The 20,883-nt window shown below is 45.0% G+C and overlaps 1 protein-coding gene across 1 annotated transcript; it reads left to right on the forward strand.

Moving 5' to 3' along the window:
- Positions 1-4,807: 4,807 nt before the first annotated feature.
- On the forward strand, positions 4,808-19,891 carry PLEKHS1 (pleckstrin homology domain containing S1). The gene is made up of 12 exons (XM_016212119.2): positions 4,808-4,835; positions 6,112-6,200; positions 6,313-6,419; positions 7,250-7,384; positions 8,728-8,803; positions 9,677-9,793; positions 11,599-11,724; positions 14,445-14,551; positions 15,020-15,226; positions 15,955-16,056; positions 17,274-17,409; positions 19,712-19,891. Exons 1-12 carry the CDS (start codon positions 4,808-4,810, stop codon positions 19,889-19,891), a joined length of 1,410 nt encoding a protein of 469 aa, XP_016067605.2.
- The last annotated feature ends 992 nt before the right edge of the window (positions 19,892-20,883 follow it).

Genomic DNA, 20,883 nt, shown 5'->3' on the forward strand with positions numbered 1-20,883 from the left:
CTGGAGAATGGATTCAGACAGAAAGAGTAGAAGCAGGGAGCCCAGGTGAGAGGCTGTTGCAGCAGTGGCCGGGGTGAGATGCAGACAGGTCGGAGTGGCTGTGGAGGTCGTGAGAAGCAGGCTTTATCTTAAGCAGAGCCGGCAGGTTTGCTGACAGATCTGAAGTGGGCATGTGAGAAAGGGCTGGAAATTGAGGGTACCTTCTGGGTGTATGGCCTTCCCGCCTCCCTCTCATAAGGACCCTTGTGGTTGCATCAGGCCCACCCGGATAAGCCAGGAGAATCTCCCATCTCAAGATCCTTAATTTACTCCCATCTGCAAAGTCCCTTGTGCCATGTGAGGCAACACATCCGTAGATTCTGATGTGGACAGCTTGGATGTGGACAGCTTTGGTGGGGCTGGGGGTGGGGACATTATTTAGTTTACCTTTTGTCTCTACTTCTTTATCCTGATTGAGATGAAAATAGCAATGTGCCCAACTAAAATACTACATTTCACAGACCTTCTTTGCAGTTAAAAGTGACAAGAACATTTTCCCAAAGGAGACTGTAGCACATGCTGGTGCGGCCACCTGTCCTCCCTCACGCTAATCGCTTCAGTGCAGGGGTCTTCTCCAAGAGCCAGTGCCCACGTGTCCCTCTGGATCCCTCTGGCCTTCTTTGCTTCATGCAGGACAGGCCAGAAGTGCCAGGAATTAATGTCCTCAAAGAGCTTTGTAATACTGTTTGGAAAATATGACCAAAGAACCTACAACACGTGGCCTGAGTGAATGACTGTGGGTGAATGGACATACGGATGGATGGATGGATGGATGGATGGATGGATGGATGGATGGATGGATGGATGGATGGATGGATGGATGGATGGATGGGAAGTCCATCTGTCTGCCTTACAGGTTTATAGATATCCTTTCCAAAGAAACACAATGTCAAAGTGATTTTCTCTGTCTCACGTGTTGGTTAGGTCTCCGGGTTATGAAGACAGGCCTTACAGTTCCCAGCTAAGTGGAGATCAGCACAAGCTTTTTATGAACTACTTAGAGCAAATAACTAGTCAAAGACCAAATGTAAAAATACTAAAGACTATTTCCAGAGTAGTTAAAATTGAACGAAAGAAACATACAAGGAAATACATTCCAAGAAACTATTTCTCCTAAAACAACCTGTCCTGGGCAGAAAGTGAATGATAACCTAATCCCACCTGCATGTCTGAAATCCAACTGTGTTTTCTAAACAAAGGAACCAATAACACCTGCACCCTGCATAGGGTGCGAAAGAGAAAAATGGAAATAACCTTTGTTCAGTGCTTACCCGGGATCGAGCACTGTGCTACATGGTTTTTATATGTAAAGTCTTACTTAATTGTTAAAAACGATCCTGTGGGTTCAACTCTATCCACCCCATTTTGCAGATGAGAAAACTTAAACTAGCCAAGGCGGAGCTGGTTCCAACCCAATTACCCTAGTAAAAAAAAATATTAAAATTTTGTGCCTTCTAATGGTGATCAAAGAAGATAAAATTTATTAGCACTTCCTCTTTCCCCCAAAAGGATTGATTTTTTTTTATTGGTTTTTTGGGGGTTTTTCTTTTAAGAGAGAGGAAGGGGAGAGAGAGAAAAAAAAACACTGATCCGTTGCCTCCAGCACACACCCCGACCAGGGATCGAACCTGCAACCTTTCAGTGCATGGGACAACACTCCAACCAACTGAGCCACGCTGACCAGGGTCCCCCCCAAAAATGTAATTTAAATGAAAATATACCAAAAGCCCTGTGGTGGCCAGATACCACTCAGCAGGCCTAAGAGGGGCCGGTCACATCAGCTTGTTTATTTTTAAGATCGTTGGGAACCTGTGCAGGAGAACCGACCTAGTGTCACCCTGCTGATGACAACTGCATTGTGGATGAATAACCAAGTCTTCCTGGAGATCCTTGGCTTGAACAAGGAGAAGCCAGGCTTTTGATTCCTTACCCAGCCCAAATGAATCCTTCCTGCCATCCCCAGGAGGATGGTGGGAGGCAGGGAATTGTTTCAATGGTAGTCACTGCAGGAGGTCAAGGCTGGGCTGGCACTGTTCTCAGTAAGTCATTGTGACTATAGTCCAAAGTCTGGCAGGAATTGTTTTTAAATACACTTCTTTTCTTTTTTTCTTTTCTTTCTTTCCCCTTCTCCCTTCCTCTTTTGTTGCTAGACTGCTGGAATGCCAAGGACAGCTCTGCAGCTCTGGCCAAGCCACAAGATGATTAAAAGCCCAGGGACTTTCCCTGGAGCACCAGCTTCCATTTCATCTTGGGGCAAGAGGAAAATTTGCCCTGAGATAGAAGCTTGGGAACTTCCTCTTGGTTCCCATTTCAAATAGAGCGTGTACTTTGCTAGTCACCCTGGCACTCGGAGCACAGAGTGAGCAGGGGCACAGTCAAGAAACCCAGGGAGAGGGCACTTTGCTGAGCACCGAACCAGTGACCTGCTGGCTTCTGGTGAGTACTGTCTGTGGGACTCGTCTGGGTTTCCTGGCTGTGCTGATCTGGAAGCTTTCCTGATCAAAATCGCTGGTGTGGGCTCTGTCTTCATGTCCTTCTTGCTCTGTATAGAGGGAAGCAGGACCTCTCAATGTCACACTCATCAAATCCCACACAACATTACAAAGACCAGGTTAGGTAACAACAACAGTGGGTAGATTCTCCTGCGTGAGATCAAAGCGCTAAATCTGAAAGGCTTTTTTGTTTGGAGGCACTGTCAAGAAATACAGGCAGAGCTGTGACATGATTTAATTCTTTCTTAGGTGGGAGGCAGAGCAAAGTGGTTGAGATGCTCAAGTTAGAATTCTGACCCTGCTTATTCTTAGTTGTGTGATCAAAGACCAATTGCTTAATCTCTCTGGTGAGTGTCCTCATCTGTAAAATGGGTGTTGTATCATTGTAAGAATGGTATAAGCTTTATAGTATTGTTATGTGATCTATATGTAAATCTAATGAGATTTCATATATATGAGTTTGCTTATATCATATAAGCATTGATATAATACGTTGCATATATATGTATATAATGAATCTCATATGTATGTATCCATATACTAGATTTCATATGTAAAATATAGAATGTATGTATATAAGATGAAATATATTATATATTACATGAAATTCAGTGTATGTAAACATATGTATGGAATCCATTATATACACATACATGAAATCTATTATACAAATGTTCCTTAGAAATGCCTGGAATGTATTAAGTACTCAATAAATACCAGTCATTATTAGACAATCATAGAATCATAGAATGTTTGAACTGCAAACAACCTAACAAGTAGCATTTATTGAGCACCTTTTAGATACTGAATGCTATTCACTAGATTATCTCAAGCGATGCTAACAGCAACCCTCTGAGGGCGGTGATATTATCATTTTCACTTTACAAATGCAGAAACAGGGGTATGGAGAGGTGGTACAGTGTGCCCAAGATCACATCTCTCAAACAGACGGAGGTGACATCTAAACCCAGATTCCAGAGTGAGCCCTCTAACCCGCCCGCCCTACTGTCATCTCCCTTTATGGTGGGTGGAGAAAAGAGGGAGGAGAGGTCCCTACACGTGGCCGTGGAGCCTCCTGTGGGCATTGGAAGGCTAGAAATGTCCTCTGAGGCTCTCTTTGCATCCACGGTGTGCAGGGAGCGGAATGCTGTTGGCAGTGTCCCGAGTGAGCCTCGGTGTAGGGCGCTGTGGGGCTCTGCGGGGAGACCTAGCACGTCACCGGGCTCTTCTATCAAATGCAGGTTTTCATTTGTAAAACGAGCTATCTCATCGGACGGTTCTGAGACACCCAAGCAATAATGCATGCGAACACATTTAGAACCTGTGCGGGCTCTACAAATCATTGTTTTATCAAGGAAAAAAGATTCTTGGCTTTTTTAACCAAGGAATTGCTATGAGTCATTTATGCCTCAGGAGGAAAGAATGGGTTCATGCAGAAGAAAAAGAGAAATCAGGAGGGAGGAAGGATACCGTGCCCAGGGGTGGCAAAAATCCCTTGGTCTCCTCCCACTTTTCTGGGACTGTCCTGGCACTGCCCTATTTATTCTGTGCTTCCTTCTATTGTGAGAGGCTGAGTAATTCAAGGTAAAAAGTTGGCCATCATGTTCTGTTCTAAAGACCTCCCCTCCCCGGGGCCCTCCACCCTGTGGGATTCCCGTGTGTCGGGGCCCGGAATGGTCACGGGATTGCTGGCAGGGTTGTCCTGGAAAGGAGTCTCCTCTCCGGGTCGGCTTCACAGCGTCAGCCTCAGTGCCCAGAGTCGGGCAGCCTTGGGACGGGCCACCCAGGTGCTGAGGCGATGTGAGCACGCCCTAGGCCTCGCTCTTAGGTTCCCTCCGGAGCAAGTGAGTCCCTGGCACGGAGAGGGGCTTATCTTGGGCCGCCTCTCGGCCAGAAATGCTCTCTCAGCTATATTTGGTCCATAGCACCCTGCCCTTGCCCCGCTCCTATCTGTCCTTCTCGGTGTTGCTTCCCCCCAGGGGCTCTCTTGTCACAGCAGGAGCAGACAAAGTCCAGGGAAGACGGCTTCTGCAGCCACCCTAGCAACACCTCGCAGCCCTGCTATTTGGTGACCACTGCTTGGACAGGTCCTTGTTGCCATGGCTGCCATCGGCCCGAGGCGTGGGGCAGGAGGCAGATGACCCGTCTCATCCACATTCATGGGCACCACCCTGACACCTGATGGTCATCAGGTGGCTCATCAGTGAAGCCTACTGCTGTTTGGGGACTCACAACTCTTAATTCTTCTTTTTGACAGGTGAGAACAGACAGCCACCATGGAACCCAAACCTCAGAAGAGCCCAGGTACCCAAGGGGCATACTCTCAGAAGGAAAAATCCTCTTATTGAAAATGGCTAGCAGTTCCCATCAATCTAGCCAGGATACAGAAGATGGTTTCAGTGGGGGATAATTGGTGGCATTCTGGGACAACGAGTCTCAGTTTGGAGAACGTAGCAGAGGCTATTGAACTCAGTTCATTACTCTGTAAGAGCTCACCTATCTAGAAACTTGGCATTTTTTGATTTTCGTGGGCCGATTTGTTCCATTTGTTTCATGGTCCATTGTTGCTTGGAGATGATGCTAACAACAAACTATAGCCCAGAGAAGACTGGGGAAGATTTCCTTCATCTGTCCCAGGCCACACAGCTATTAAAGGAGCTGAAATTTTTTATATTGTTTCCTTCTGGGGTTTTTTTCCTTTCTTTTTGGGGGCCGGGGGAGGGCGGCTTTGGGGAGAGCAGGCAGAATTGCTGCAGGAGGGTGAGGACCGCTGCCCAAGAACCACCTAAGACCAGCGTGATGGCCCGTCAGCTCTTACCTAACCCTGGTCCTGTTTTCACTGGGCAAAGAAAGCTCTAATTCTTCAGGAAAGGCTGCTTTGCCTTTTCCAAAACCAAGGACACACTAGAACTATCGTCTGGATGTGAAAGCAAAACCAAACTCTTTTTGAAAAAACTTCTTTTCATTTAAACAACATTAGTTGTGTTTCCTAAATAATGAAAGTAGTTTATATTTCTTGCAGACATTTTGGAAAATATAGAAAAAAAATCAAAACGTGTATATAATTTCAACACTTTCAAAGGAGCATTTAATGTTTTGGAAACCCCTGTAACCACCTTGCACTTCATTTTCCACAGCAGGTGGTTTTGCTTTTGTTCGTTAAGCCAAAGGGTAAAGCAGAATTATCTTGCCCCCGTGGCTGGTGCTTCCACAGGAAGGGAGAAAGCCTTTGCTCACAGCTAGAGAGCCAGCAAAGTGCTTCCGAGACAGAGAGGCCAACAGGTGGGAGCTGCACTCAGGTGCACACGGGTGTGAGCTGAACTCAGGTGCACATGGGTGTGAGCTGCACTAAGGTGCTTCTAAAAGTCACCTGAATGAAGGTCCCCGAGGTGGGTGAATCAGAATCACATGCTTGGTCTTTGGGCCCTTTGTTTTCCTGACCGATTATAGATGGGTTTTCCCCCCCATAGCTGAATAATTTGAAGACTTTTCCAGAAGTAAACAGTGTTTTCCATTTGAAGCAATTCTTTTCAGAAATTCACAGGGAACAAACTTCGTTCTGTTCACTTTCTTTTATTAGGCAAACAATTTACATATTATTATGAAAATGAAGTCTGCAAACAAGATTACTTTATTAAGTCACCACCTCCTCAGCTTTTCTCTTCGGCTGTAAGTATTCACTAGGATTTTAACAGGCCTCCCACCAGCCTCCTGAGCATTTTTTCAACCCTTTCTCTTCTTCTGAGATTTAACTGAGATGCCAAATATTTTCATTTTTCAGCCCTCCTGGAAAAAGCGATTTTTTATCCTGTCAAGGAGTGGGGAGAAGGGCTTTCGTCTTTCCTATTACAAAGACCATCATCACCGAGGTTCCATTGAAATTGATGGGTATGTATCCAATTGAGGAAAAGCTTGCAACAACAAAGGCCAATGTATTGCATGCAAATTAATATTTAAATCATTGTTGAAAGAAGCAAGAGCTGCCCTGGCCCACGTGGCTCATTTCACTGGGCATCATCCTGTGCACCAAAGGGTTGGTGGTTTGATTCTCAGTTGGGACACGTGCCCCGTTTGGAGGCTCCATCCCTGGTAAGAAGCACGCAGGAGCCAGAAGACCGATGTTACCGTCTCACATCAATGTTTCTCTCTCTCTCCCTCTCCCCTCCTCTACCTAACAAAAAAAAATCAATTAAGAAAAGAAGCCAGGGCTTTGCACTTATATCTGTTGCTGAAAAGAAGCTAAAATGGAACATTTGAATAGAAGATAGCTAAATAATTATTTCATATTATATATTCTAGTTGGCAAATTATTAATTAATGAGCATTTAATTACACAAGATGTTGATGCGCTTAATTTGTGGATGGGAAAGAACAGATGAAATGATCATTTCATAAAGCCAAGATAGGTTTTAAAAGATATTTAGATTGGCTTTATTGTCTTTAAGGAATTATGTACCAAAAAAACTGAGAAAACATGATAATTTGTGGAATTAAGAATCCAACTAAAATAAGAACTTTTGGATGAAGTTTCTTGCTGAACCAAGTATTTGAGGACCCAGATCTAAACTTGTTTTCCGAAACAATTAGCTCATTTTCAAAACATTGCACCAGCAAGCCTAGAGTTGCACTCCATTTGAATCCTAACATCAAACATTGGTTGGGTTTCTTCCTAATTTTGTAATTGCATCTGTTTGACACTTTATGTCTTTATCTCACAGAAGTTCCAGCGTAGACATTGGCATAAGTAGCCATGAAAAAATGCAGTCTGTACAGAAGATGTTTAAATGCCACCCCGATGAGGTGATGTCCATCAGAACCCCTACCAGAGAGTACTTCCTCATTGGCAGTGGCAGGTGAGCAGCAGATAACCAGTGTCTCCAGGTGCAAAACAAACCAGCAAACAAAACACATTAAACCAACAAGCAATAGACACGCTTAGAAGGGAACCCCCTGGTCACAACCATAAACTCCACCTTGGAGGCCTTCGCTGTTTGTTAAAATACCTTGAAAAGTCACAGCGTTCATTTCCTGGGCTGCCATAACAAGGCGCCTCAACCTGGGTGCCTTGGAACAACAGAAAAGTCTATTTGCATTGTTTGGGGGGCTGAGTCTGAAATCAAGGTGCCGCAGGACCATGCTCACTCTGAAGTCCCCAGGGAAGACCTGTTCAGGCCTCTCTCCAGCTTCTGCAACTTCCTTGGCTGGTGGCAGCGTAACTTCAGTCTTCACGTGGCATCCTCCCTGTGTGCACATCTCAGAGTCCAATTTCCCCTTTTCATAACGACATCGGTCATCTGGGGTTAGGATTCTGCCCCGCTTCAGTGTGACCTCATCTTAACTAATGACATCAGCAACAATCTCACCCAATTTCCAAATATGATCACATTCTGAGGTCTTGGGGATTGGGACTCCAATATGTGAATTTTGGGGAGGGATACAATTCAACCCATAACAGTCACCATCACTTCAGATGCATCCCATGTAAAAGAAGCCAACACACTTCTTCAGGGATGAGCTCAGCACACCCCCCCCAACCCTAACACATGTAGCTCGTACTTGTGTTTGGGGGGGGAGGGGCTGTGCTCATCCCTGAAGGGGTCCTGTTTAAGGAGGTGCCTCTGGATTCTTCATAGGTGATTATCTGCTTGACAGAGAGGCTGAGGTTGGGGGAGGAAGCTGTGCAGAGCAGGCAGGGAGTGCTGAAGCCAGAGTAGAAAGAGCCTTGACCTGTTTCAGATCAACCCAGAGGCAAAACGCTTTCTTTTACATCGCCATGAGCGTCCACAGAAGGGAAAATGGGGTTTACATCGCCTTTCCCAGGCACATCCTTCGTGGACACACACAGCCTCAAGGGAGGCCCACCCGGCTGGCTGCGCACCAGCGGCGCCCACAGGTGCCCGGCTCGCCGGGGACACAAAGCAAAGCCCGACCCTGTGATTTCCGCGGTCAGTTCCCACTTTCCCCCCATTTCTCTGAGCTCTGCGCACCGAGGGGGCCTGAGGGTTAATTCTAGCGCCTGAGTGTGGAGGAGGCAAGGAGCCAGGGGGTCATTTAAGCTCCTTAGGAAAAAAATCCTGATTTCCCTGGCACCTGCTCCCACTGCCTTCGCAACCTTAATAAAAGAATCCTCCGTTTCAAAGAGAGCGAGGGCGCTGTTGTTGCCACCTGCCAGCTGAAGGTTTATTCCTGTCAACAGGGAGAAGATTAAAGACTGGGTCTCGTTCCTGTCATCGTCTTGCGGGGACATGAAAGCAGCAAGCCGGAGTACAGAGGTGACTCCACCGCGCAGCAAGGAGCAGGGCGCCTGAGCGCAGCCCTCCTTTCACAGGGGAACAATGGAAGCTTCTTTTCCCCTCCTTAGCAACTGGCCTTAGCACGAGGAATAAATAAGTGAGAAAATGTACATCCTTGTTAGTTTTGTGATTAACAATGGGGAAGAATACTTTCTTGTTTTGCAAGGGAGCTGCAATAGAGAGAGACACTTCAGATTCTCATTATTGAGGTAGGAGGAGTGAAAATTAACTGTGGCAGTTTTTGATAGTAGCTGAAGCGACGGCATTTTCCCTCATTGTTATCCGAGGTACGTGACAGCTACCTTTGGGGTGACTAAGTCTAGGCTGGTTCCTATAAAAATGCCTTTCTGGCATTTTCTTTCTTTATTTCACATTTTCAACATGATGTCTCTCTAATGTAAGGGCTAGTGACTTTCAGGTTTTTTGTTTACTTCCTAAGAACTTTGGCTAATTTACACAGATCTTCATAAGTGAACCTTTGGTCTCCAGGTATTGTTTTAACATGTTTTCTAGGTTGTTCTATGTTTCCAACAAAAGCTGAAGCCAAGGAGGAAGGGAGAGCAAGGTGTTCCTACAAGCTGCCTCGACTTATTAGGACATTGGAGTGGGAGCAGAGAGCCATAGGGTTGACAGGACAGGTTGAGGGCAGTTCAGGGCGTCTCTGACGGCCATGCTGAGAGTCCTCGAGGATTTGGAAACAGGAGAGAGACAAGGTCACCTCATGACTTAGTGAGAGAACGCTGGCCAGCTGTATAGATGTCAGTGGTGAAAGGCCAGACTCAGGGAGCCCAGCCTCGTTCCAGACAAGAGATCCCTCATGCCCTGACTCCAGTGTTCCTTGTTCACGAGCAGGAGACGCTCTCATTGGGTGCCAAGAGGCCCTCTTCAGACCCCGGCCCTCTTCTTGGTTATTCCAGCGCCCTGGGGACTGTCAGCTCCACCTCAACAAGAAATACCCTTCCAGACATGGTAAGCAGACTTGCCCCACCTCTCTCGGGATGCCATGCTGGGGAGTCAGCTGACCCTTTAAACGTCTCTCCAGTGGATTTGACACCTTTCTTAAACCTAACCCATCATAAGAACAATTCTTAGCCGCACTGTTTATCTTGTATTTAATCTGTTGGCTACACCACAGATGAGCCTTACTGCTTGCCCAGCCCACCTCTAAATGGGTTCATTCATTTTGGATGCTCCTCAATAAATATCTGGGCATGTTGGGAGGATCCCTCCAGCTACACAAAAAGCTGGCTGGTAACCTTTCCTTTCCTTTCACACACAGGGCACAGATTATCTCTATAAAATAATTGCCAAAACACCACTTGACTTTCTGTCATATCATCTGTACTCCTCCGGCAAAATCAGAATTTTTATTAATTTTCTTCATTTACCCAGATCAGTCTCCCTTCTGTGTGTGTGTGTGTGTGTGTGTGTGTGTGTGTGTGTGGTTTCATCTTCATTTCTAATGAAATTCATTTGAAAAAAAGCATATCTGTCCCTTGAGAGTGATTTGTATTTGTAGTCTCAGCTCTCTTCCCAGCTTTGGATATTGTTAATAAATGGGTTGAGTGTTTTCTGTCGTGAATACTATTTTGTCCCTTAGATATGTAACCATGGACTTTCCCTTCTCCCTGGGTACAAGAGACGTCTTAATATGGCAGAGCCTCCTGTGTTTATCTAGTTGGAAGCTCTCCAACTATTTTAAAAGCTCTTTGTGGCTTATCAAACTCACCAAGCCAAAACCTCATTTGGTGTTTGTAGGAAAGGTGACAGGAAACAGGGTTGGGAAGATTAACCCTTTTCAGTGAATGCCTCTTGCTTTTCCCCAAATGATATCCCTTCTCCCCAAAGATAATGTTATTGATCATCTTTCCTTTCACACTATGTATCCAGTGATTTTTTCCAGTCAGCTCCAGCTAAGAACACCATCTGCCTCGTTGGGATTTCTTGTTGTTGCTCTTGTTGCTGTTGTTGTTGAAATTAAATTAGATCCCTTCTTCCTCCCCAACTCAGCATGATCTGGCTCCATGAGCTTGATAAATGGACGCTACTTCAATGCATCTATGTTTGTTAAATCACTTTCCTTCAAGGACTTCCTAGAGAACATTCCGAATCTTTTCAAACCCTCCTGTTCCCAGGCATTGTTCTTGGAAGAATTGAATTGTACTATTTTCTTGCCATGCAAAGCAGCTACTTTAGTAGAGTATCTTGTGTCTACTGGGGAGGGAAGGCAGTAATTGGTTGAACCGAGATCACCTTGGAGCCTATAATTCTTACTGTCACATGATCAACATCACCAAATAGCATTGCTATGAAAACAATAGGAGGATGTGAGCAGAACACAAAAGAGAAATGTTGAGCAGGAAGAGGAAAGTTGCAATGTCTTAACTCTGGGCTAATAATTACCTTCTCAGATGGCACTGGGTGAAAACTAGAAAAAAGGTGGGGGTGGGGGTGGGGGTGGGGGTGGGGGACTTTGGCGGAGCTTAGTGACTTAGGATACCACCCACTGAGAGAACCACTTGTCCTGAGTTCCAGGTCCCCCCAGTGGTAGAGAAAAGCCTGAAAGCTGAGCCTATATTTTCATATTATCAAGGGTGACCCAGACTCAAGAGGCATCTTCAGGTTGTGTGGGATTCTGGATGTAACCTTGGAAGATCCTCTGATCTTTTCAACCTAATTAACCTCTTATGCCTTTCCCAGAAAGCATGTGGTTTAATTCTGTCTCTTACAAAGAAACAGAAAAGCATTAATTCTGTCCTCTTGTCTTTATTTAGCATTTAATGGAAAAAAGCTCTTCAGGACTCAGACAAGCCCATCTACCACATGGCTCCTTGCCAGAGACCACTCAAGATACAGAAGAAGAGAGTCATTATATTAGTCCTCGAAGCATTCTTTTAGAGGTAACCCCTTTCATTTACTAATCATTTATTCCTTCTAAGATATTTGCTGAGCCCCTGAGCTGTTCCTGAGGCACTAGGCTGGCTCAGCGAAACACGGAATCAGTGAATCAGACACAGGTGATGTGCTCAGTGTTGACACTTGGGTGGGAGCCAACTGCAATACAAGACAGAAAGGGCTCCAGGCTGAAGAAAGATGTTTATAAAATGCCCAGAGTACATGAGGAGTGGGAGGCAGAGGGGCTGACTTCCAGACAGAAGACCTGGGAAAATTCCAAGGAGATGACATATGGCTTCACTTGATAGGTAAAACTTGGACTTGAGGGGTTGACTTTGGAAGCCTTTCTATATTCTGGGCAAAAACAATAATATGAGCACAGGTCCTTGGGTGATAAATTGTGTGGTGGTATCAACTAGTCTCCTGATCCACTGGAAGCCCCTGCTGAGTCCCTTCTGTGTGCTGGTCACAGCACTTTACTAGGCATGGAACTTACATCACTCTGCCTTGAGAGCTCAGCGCCCCACCAGTTATCACCTGATAATGCTGCCCACGAGGCACGGCAGTGAGCTCTGGAACAGCAAAAGCAGAGATTTTTCTCTGTCCCCGGGAGTCAGGGAGGCTTCAGAGACAAAGTCCCATTTGATAGGATATAGTGAATAGTTCAGTTGGGCTATAGCCTCGAGTGAGTGAATGGCACAGTAACATGTGACAGAAAAAAATGAGCCAGACCATGATGGGTCTTGAATGCCAAGTTGACTTCATTCTATAGTCAGCACAGAGGCAGTGATGGCTTCTGAGATGGGAAGTGACAAAACCCAAATTATCTTCCAGTGCTACTAACCCAGAAGCCTTATCTGAGGTGGGTGAGAGAAGAGAATGGAAATGGGGAGTAGGGAGGCAAGGTTAGAGAAAGGGGGGTGGTCAGCATTTTCCAAACAGGGAGTTTTCTACAAGATGATGGCACGTGTTCACATAAAAGAAATGTTCTCGAATCAAGTCAGTTCTAGAAACACCAAATTAAAGCAAGTTAAGCAAGCTTCTGAACTGCGGAATTCCCAGAGCCTTTAGTGAGGCATTATAAATGTCCAAGTGGGATGCAACACACAGCATTTCCCAAGCTCATTGGACCACAGGACCCTTCTTTCACCAAAATATGTTCATGCTAGTCTTTCCTGGGACACAGTGATGGCAACTAATATTTTATGACAGTCCAACCAACCAGTCAGTTGTCCTGAATATTCGTTGTATGCCTGGCATTGGCTAGACATTTAATGGGATGCAAAATGTAGTAAGGCAGATAAAACTAAGCTAAAAGACCTTTTATTTTCCAATTAAAGTGTTGAACTTTACTATTTAATATTCAACACTATTTTGTATTAGTTTCAGGTGTACAACGTAGTGGCCAGACAGCCACATACTTTACAAAGCGGTCCCTCTGGTGTTTCAAGCACCCGCCGCACACTGCACATAGCCACCGGGCATTAGTGACCGGATCGCTCATGCTGCAAGCCACATCCCTGTGACTGTTCCGTAACTACCAATGTGTACTTCTTAATACCTTTCCCATTTTCCCCCTGACCCCCAACCCCCTCCCATCTGGCAACCAGCAGTCTGTTCTATGTGTCTGTGAGTCCTTTCTATCATATGGTATTTGTCTTTCTCTGTCTGACTTATTTCACTTAACATAATACCCTCTAGGTCTATCCATGCTGCCACAAATGGTAAGATTTCATTCTTTTTTATGGCCAGTAGTATTCCATCATATATGTGTATATGATATATACAGCTTTTTTTAATCTGCTTGTCTATTTATGGGCACTTGGGCTGCTTCCCTATCTTGGCTGTTGTAAATAATGCTGCAATGAACATAGGGGTGCATATATTCTTTCAAATTAGTGTTTTGGGTTTCTTTGGATATATACCCAAAAGCAGAAGCTAAAAGACCATTTAAAAAAATTAAGTACAAAATTGTGCAGTAGAAATTCTGAGAAGGGAGAAATTGGCAGTGGCCAGGGTGGTCAGGAGGGGCTGTGGGACTTCAGCCAGGCCTGAACATGTCATTAGGCAGAGGAGAAAAAGGGCATGCCTGGAAAAGGAAACAGCATGAAAACAGGCACTAGAAGAGCACCATTGGTAGGGGTGTAGTGGGAAGACCGGCTTGACTGGAATGAACTCTTCCAATTATGGGTTGATGCTTAAATTGTTAGGTAAGCAATAGGAAACCTTTAGGGTTTGAAGCAACCATTGCCCCAAATGACTGTCTTAGTTCTGAGGGGCTCAGAACTAAGCCCCTCCAGGGTAGTAGTTTCTAAGACCCTTCACAGCCTTCTGAAGCAACTTCGGTCCCCTGTGAACATGGTAGCCTGAGGCCAGCTCTGCATTGCATCTGTCTTTGGCCCAGACAGGTGACATGAATTCACAGTAGCACTGGTTGGGGAAAAGAATTCATGTTATTAAGTGCCTGCTAGTGAAACAGAAAAATAAATAGCAGTTTAACCCAATAAAATATTTGCATTAGGAGCATGGGGCACCCAGGAGAAGAAAACGGGACTCTGAGTCTCCTAGAGCTTTACTGGATCAGCCCCCCTCAGAACAACACCACTGTGCATCCAACGGTAGATGCATTTCCTAGTTCGGGGCCCAGAGCCATCGTGGAAGGGGCAAGAAGATACCTGGCTTATTAGTAGACTTACATCCTTACATTTATTCCTCTTGTCTATAGTTGGACAATATTGTTGCATCCAGTGAATCTGGTGAACCCATTGAACCCGCTAGTCCAGACCAGGTCTCCCAGAGACTTGAGCATCATTACATGTCAATGAAATCCTGGTAAGTAAAACAGCCTTGTTTTATAATTTTATTTTAGCTAATGTACTGTTATAGAAAATCACTAGTGAGATGCCAATACAAAAGCATTACCATAGACCAAATTCTACACATTGTTCAGTAATCTCAAAACAAGATAGAGTGAGAATTGGTTTCTCTCCCCCACAGAAAACCATTAATGACATCCTCGGGACATTTTTCTGTCTCCTGGGGAAGTGACTTTCTGTTTTGCATTTACATCTCTCACACTCACTTCTGTCTCCCAATGCTCCCAAAGTAAAGGGTTATTTGGACTCCATATCCACTTTTAGATGGGAAGTTTGTTGGATTTGATCTAACTGTGACTGTGATGTTGACGGTTAGACATATTTCAACATCTTGTTAATGCTCCCACAGCTGTTAGGTGCTTAAATGTGAAAATTATCAGTAGACATGTTAAAAAAGGGTTTGTGTTCACTTCTTATGCTCTAGTTTGTTCAAAGAGACAACCAATGAGTCTGCTGAGAGCAAAGAGGAATCCCAGACCTGCCCAGAGACCCTGAACAGGGGGCCTCACCTGGAAGAACAAGGCTCAGGACGGGATTCTTGCCTTCCACCTGCAGAAACGAAAGCCCAGACCATGAATGACAAAAAGGGGTCGGCCTCACTAACTGTTGTGCAATTGTCTATATTAATCAAGTAAAGTTCTAATTTCTCAACCTTTGTGGGCCCTTAGAACAAGGCAGGCTTCTTTTTTTTTAACTCAGAATTCAAATTTTAAAGCAATTCCCCAAAATCTCAAAGTCAGCCAAGAATATGACCGGCTTCCCCTTGTCACTGACCTGGTGGCCAAGCACAGTGAGTAACCGGGCTGGAAGCAAAGCTCCCTGGGCTGTGGGTGGCATTTTCAAATATTTTGTAAAGACTCTCCTTTGGCTAGCCTTTCAGGTCCTGGATCCCACTGATCTGGGGAGCATGTCACCCACTTTTTTCTGTTAAAATTATGGCCATGCAAGTCATAAGAGGCTTGGTTCTAGACTAGGAGGGGAAGACGTTTAGTTAAGTGATGCCAAGAGCATTTGATGAGATGGTGCTCAGGTTTAACTCTTTTCAGTGTCTTCTATGGAATCATTCCCAGAGGAGAAACGTGCAGACTGACCTGATATAGACAGTTATGTAATCAATTTTGTCATTTTTTCTCCCTTCCCACTATCTCCCATCTACTACCACATCCCAAGAGGAGTGAGAAAGGCCATCAGTGGCTACTTTTCAGTAACCTGAATTCATATTCTTCTCTAAACAAGTTGGATGATCTTTAGCTGGAAAATGCCGTCTGATATGTAGGAGGCCAGAATTTACTCAGAAAGTACCGTTCAGAGCCAGAGACAGCTGCCTGATTTGACTTTTACAAATGTTTTATCTCATAGTAACGTTCCTGATGAAAGCCACGTGGAGAGACTGAATGTGTTCCTTTCTCCTCTTGACATCACCAGTTATTTGGGTCTCACAGAAGCCGCGGGACGCATATGGTGGGTCGGAGATTTGAGGGTTATTGATTATAAACTGGGTGGGGAGATATGAAGACAACATTTATACCTTGAAACACTGTAGGTGGCAAAACTGCCCGGAGAGCTTGGACTGTTCTTTTGCTGCTGTAGCAGGTCTTTGATCAGGGCAGGAATAAGGGCATTGTTGCTTGAGTCAGCGGGGAGGTGGGTGGGTGTAGGAGGACCCAAAAGACCAGGAAAGAACAAATTTCTGATTTTTTTCAAGGTGAGGAATAGTGGGATGGAATACGTATGGTCCAAGGAAACTATCCCAATCAATGAGCAATGAGTGCTTGTGAATGAATGAAGTTCGTGAGGCCGACAAAAACCGAAGGTCTAAAGGGAAAAGACTTATCAGGGTCTAGACTTCCAGACACCAGCTGAAAACCTGTTGGTCAGGGACAGACACAGCAGACCCCGTGACAGAGAATTTTCTTGAAATGATCACTGTTTATTTGCTTCTAATTCTCCTAAAGACTTTGTAATTTATTCTGCTGGAAGATTACATTTTTAAAAGGGAAGACAGACCTTTCATGTGAAGTAGATGTTTCAGACCAGTAGCCTTCTAAGTTCTGTAAGTGGGCAAGAACCGCAAGCTTGCATTTGTTCCACATTTCCCACAGTCTAAGGCTCAATAACTGTGACAAAAACTGTGGCCTTCTCCGTGCCTGGGATTTCTCATTCATTAATTAGTTTATTTGTTCATTAGATGGTCACTGTGTCATCATTATGTGCTCACTTTCAGTAAATACCTATTGAGCACCTTTTGTTTACTTGGAGTTATGGAGTTATAAACAATTTTTTTAAAGGTGGTCCCATACTTCTGGTGGAAAAGACAGCCACATAAACAAATAAATAGAAAATGCATCTTATTTGAATATACAATAAATGAGGTGCTCACACAGTGTAATAGGAGCCCAGGGGAGGGAGAGGAGTGACGAATTAAAGTAAGGGAAGTGGGACGTAGGAGGGCTTTGGAAGGAGGGTCAGGCTACCACAGTGGTGAAAGAGGGAAGAATTTTCCAGACAGAAAAGGGAGTTCAGCTACTTTGGATGTGGTGCAACATAGTTGAAGAAACTAGTGGGAGTAACAATGGGATAGACTAGAGTGAGGGGAACCATCTGTGTCCCCATCTGTGTCCTGAACTGCCAGCAAGCATGGTCTCGGGCCTGTGTTGGACGCTCTGTTCCCCTCGCAGTGTGGCTGAGTGGAAAGGCCCCCCGCGCCTGGGATGCTTATTTTTTCACGGAGACCACCTTTTGGCCTTGAATGACCTGAAGCCCCACAGCCTGGACGAGGTCTCCTTGTTTATCAGCCGGTCCGTCCAGAAGGAGGTGAGTCCTGCTGCCGGAGCCCTGCCCAGGGCAAGCCAGTGCCAGAAGGAATAAGACCAAGGTCTCAGGTGGAGTCTGAACCGTACTCTGAACACAGGTGACACTCTTCAGTCCCCAGCCGCCAAGTATAAATAAGAGACTGAGAAGTGTAAATAACACCTCCTACAATACATGTAAATGACAGGTTATTTTAGGGCCCTTTCGAAATTCTTTTCTATAAGGTAATTTTGGAGAGAACGCTGGGCTGGGAGGCTGAACAACTGGTCAGGACCTCAGACACAGCCTCATGTGGCATAAAGAGCTTGCATTGGAACCAAATTGGCTCGGGCCTTGCATCCCATGTCTTTTAAACCATTTTTTGCCTCAATTTTCTCTAATGCAAAACCAGGGATAGTGATAATATTAGTTATTGGTGAATTAAAGGAGATCATCTATCTAACATGCTTACAACAGTGAATGGTTCCTATTAAGTGCTCGGACATGGTTCTGCCTATTCGTACATTCTCCATATTGTTCATTTCTTCCCCTGTCCATTTTTCTTTCGAATAAGCCACACGGCCTTGGGAAATACCTCCTTCTCTGGGCATCAGTTTCTTCTCTCTAAAGTGGGAGAGTTGGTTTTCAAACTGTGCTTCTTGGCCCCTGAAAATGACAGGAGAGAAGAGGAAGGGGACAGTAAAGGGCATCAACTAGAGCAATCTACATGTATCATTTATCTTTTTTATGTGGTGACTTTCCTGTTAGCGCTTCTTGAAGAAGCAATGTGTTGGCTTAAAATTTCTGCAAACCGTTGTACAGGATGATCTCTAAAATTTCTTCCAGCTCTGAGAGTTTATGATTATATGTATCTTATCTCTTCCACATCACACAATAACCTTGCTGGTTAGACAAATTGTGCTACCACTGTTATCCAAATGGGAAACCAGTAAGAATGAGTGAGTTATCTAAGATACACAACTAGTTAGTGGGAGAGCAAGGCCTCATTTCATTCATTCATTCACTCATTGACTGTTTGTACGCTGGCTACTGTACTAGGTCTTAGAGCTACAAAAATGGCCTCAGGCTGAGCTTAAGGAGCTCACAGATTAGTGGGTAAATTAGGCATCTTATGTGCTAGTTACATTGTGTGCCTTGAGTTATGAACAGAGGGTCATGGCAACTTAAAGGAGGAATGGAGTAAATCTATTTCAGGGAGGCCAGAAAGGTGTCTTGGAGAAGGAGATGTTGGGCTTGGGTGTCGAAGACTGGGGTAGGCATCTGTGCAGTAGGAAAAAGGTAGCTCTCAGGGGCCCAGTCCAACAATCTGGTACCTAACTTCCTCTGCCAAAGACCCACGCTGGGGCCAAGTGTTCAATAGAATCTTCTGAACTTTTTGGAAAGTCACCAAACAATGCTCTGACCCAAAGATCCAGGCATTGGCTCTGAAGCCGAGAGAAGGATTTTGGCCCGGGCATCACTGACTGCAGTTACCACCACTGCCTTTCTAGATTGTGGAGCCACCTGCAAGAGGGGTACCGGGGGTTGGCAGCATTTCTCCTGTGATCAATCTGCCTGCCCCCTTTCTCTTGGGGGAACAATTAGATGCTTCTGGGAAATCTGGGGTGCTCATCAACATGATTATCCAGATGATCAAAAAAATCCCCTTCCTTTCCTACCCCTACCATTTCTGACTTATTCCTTTATGTGAAAATGGACATCCAGTCCTTTTTTAAAATTCAAAGATCTGGCCTCTGGAAGGGGAAAAAATGTTGAAAGAGGGGAGATATGGAAGCAGAAGTGGGGCAGCCAAGGGCCCTGTTGTTTTAAGCACCTGAACCAAGCAGGTCTACCCTTCTTCCTTGAGCATCTGAAGTGGGAGGTTGGGTAGAGATGGGTAAAGACAGTGAGAGGAGAAAATGTGAGATTGTACATGGAGGTGGAGGAGATGCTAGAATTTGCAGGGGACACACATCAAACTTCAATTTTCTCCCCATTTTGTCAGGGGCTGGTTCTGTCTGGTGGTCTCATTTCAATTCTTTAGTATCCAGAGGCTTTAAATTTTTGATACAAATGGGCCCATTGGGCACTATTGATGCCATTTAGAATCTGCCTTAACAGCTCCGGCCAGTGGATGCCAGAGAATAAAAATCCACCTGCCACCTGAGGATCCAAGTCCTCCTGGCTTCCTCTGTCCAGAGACTGTAGTTCATCACAGGATTTTCTTCAAAACCACCTTTGAAAGGTGTGACTGAGGACAGGCTGAGAACAAACAATCCTGAGGATAATCTTTGGTCATTTAATTCTTTTCTTGCTTGTGTTTTAGAAAGTAAAACTCACCATCGGCCGGATCCCAAATTCAGAGAAATTCCATGCTATGGACTGTTCGTGCTCCTTAAAACACCAAGGTGTTGCACCTTTCGAACTGGAAAAATCTGAACTGCAGAGGGCACTGAAGAGGAGTCCAGCTCTTAGAAAGGGTCATCAGAAAAGTACTGGAGAGTAACATGCTGGGACCCACCAGAGGGGTGAGGATGGGATCTGGACTCAGTTCTGGGCCCTGCCACATCCCTGTGTGACCCGAGGCAAGTGAGCGCCCCGGTCTAAATTCCCGCCTCTGCGTCTCAACAGTGAGGATAATACGCCCTCCCTGGCTCTTGCATCAGGGCTGTGAAGGGGGCCAAGCGGGCTAATGACAGTGGAACATGGGGAAAACAGAAGGCCTTATCTCAGACTCTGTTCCACACACCACAGGCAGAGATTGGGTAATTCCCCATCGACAATGTGCTGTGTGTTCCGTGAGGTCATGGCCCACACAAGCCCTGCTTTGTTAGGGGACGTGCAGTTGGAAATACTCAGTCCAGGAAGGCAAGATTCCTGAGGGAGATGTGATACCATATCAGCCTCCCAACACCTCCTGTTACTAGTCATGCCCGGGGTCCAGAATGCTGAGACAAAACACAACACTCACACTAAAAGAAAAAAAATAAAATAAAGAAGAAAAAAAAGAAAGAAAATAAAAATAAACAGAATGCTCAGAGAGAGTGGCCCCTTGATTCAATAATTATCTTGCTTTTTTAAAGACCCATAACTATAATAGAAGTAAGTTAAAGCAGTTTTAGGTCATATCCAGCAAAGATCTGCTTGCTCTCTAAGTGATAAGAGAACTACTTAGCACTTCTAAGTTTGGAAGGTCTTAGCTAATTGGTGCATTAACTAATTGATTCTGGAGGCCAAAAGAATCTAATCTCTTTTCATACACAGGAAAACAAAGGCAGAGAGCTGAAGGACTGACCCAATCCAGGGATGTTAGAGCAGAAGGGGCCCTTCAGAAAATATAGGGTGGGCAAAAGGAGGGTTACAGTTGTTCAAACAGAAAATAATACAAAAATTAATAAATAATATTACAAGAATAAACTCTGTTTGGCTTACTCACAACTGTAACCCTCCTTTTGCCCACCTGGCATATTTCACCGTGCTGTGATTTAGCGTGGGAAG

The sequence above is a fragment of the Miniopterus natalensis genome, chromosome 14 (genome assembly GCF_054644295.1).
Source record: "Miniopterus natalensis isolate mMinNat1 chromosome 14, mMinNat1.hap1, whole genome shotgun sequence".
NCBI lineage: Eukaryota > Metazoa > Chordata > Mammalia > Chiroptera > Miniopteridae > Miniopterus > Miniopterus natalensis.

What these genes read in the sequence shown, in the direction of transcription:
- PLEKHS1 (XM_016212119.2), top strand. Translation starts at nt 4,808, where the DNA reads ATGGAACCCAAACCTCAGAAGAGCCCAG. An exon ending in CAAACCTCAGAAGAGCCCAG is followed by an intron (nt 4,836 to 6,111) that starts GTACCCAAGGGG and finishes TTCTTTTATTAG; the next exon opens with GCAAACAATTTACATATTAT. An exon ending in CTCGAAGCATTCTTTTAGAG is followed by an intron (nt 11,725 to 14,444) that starts GTAACCCCTTTC and finishes TCTTGTCTATAG; the next exon opens with TTGGACAATATTGTTGCATC.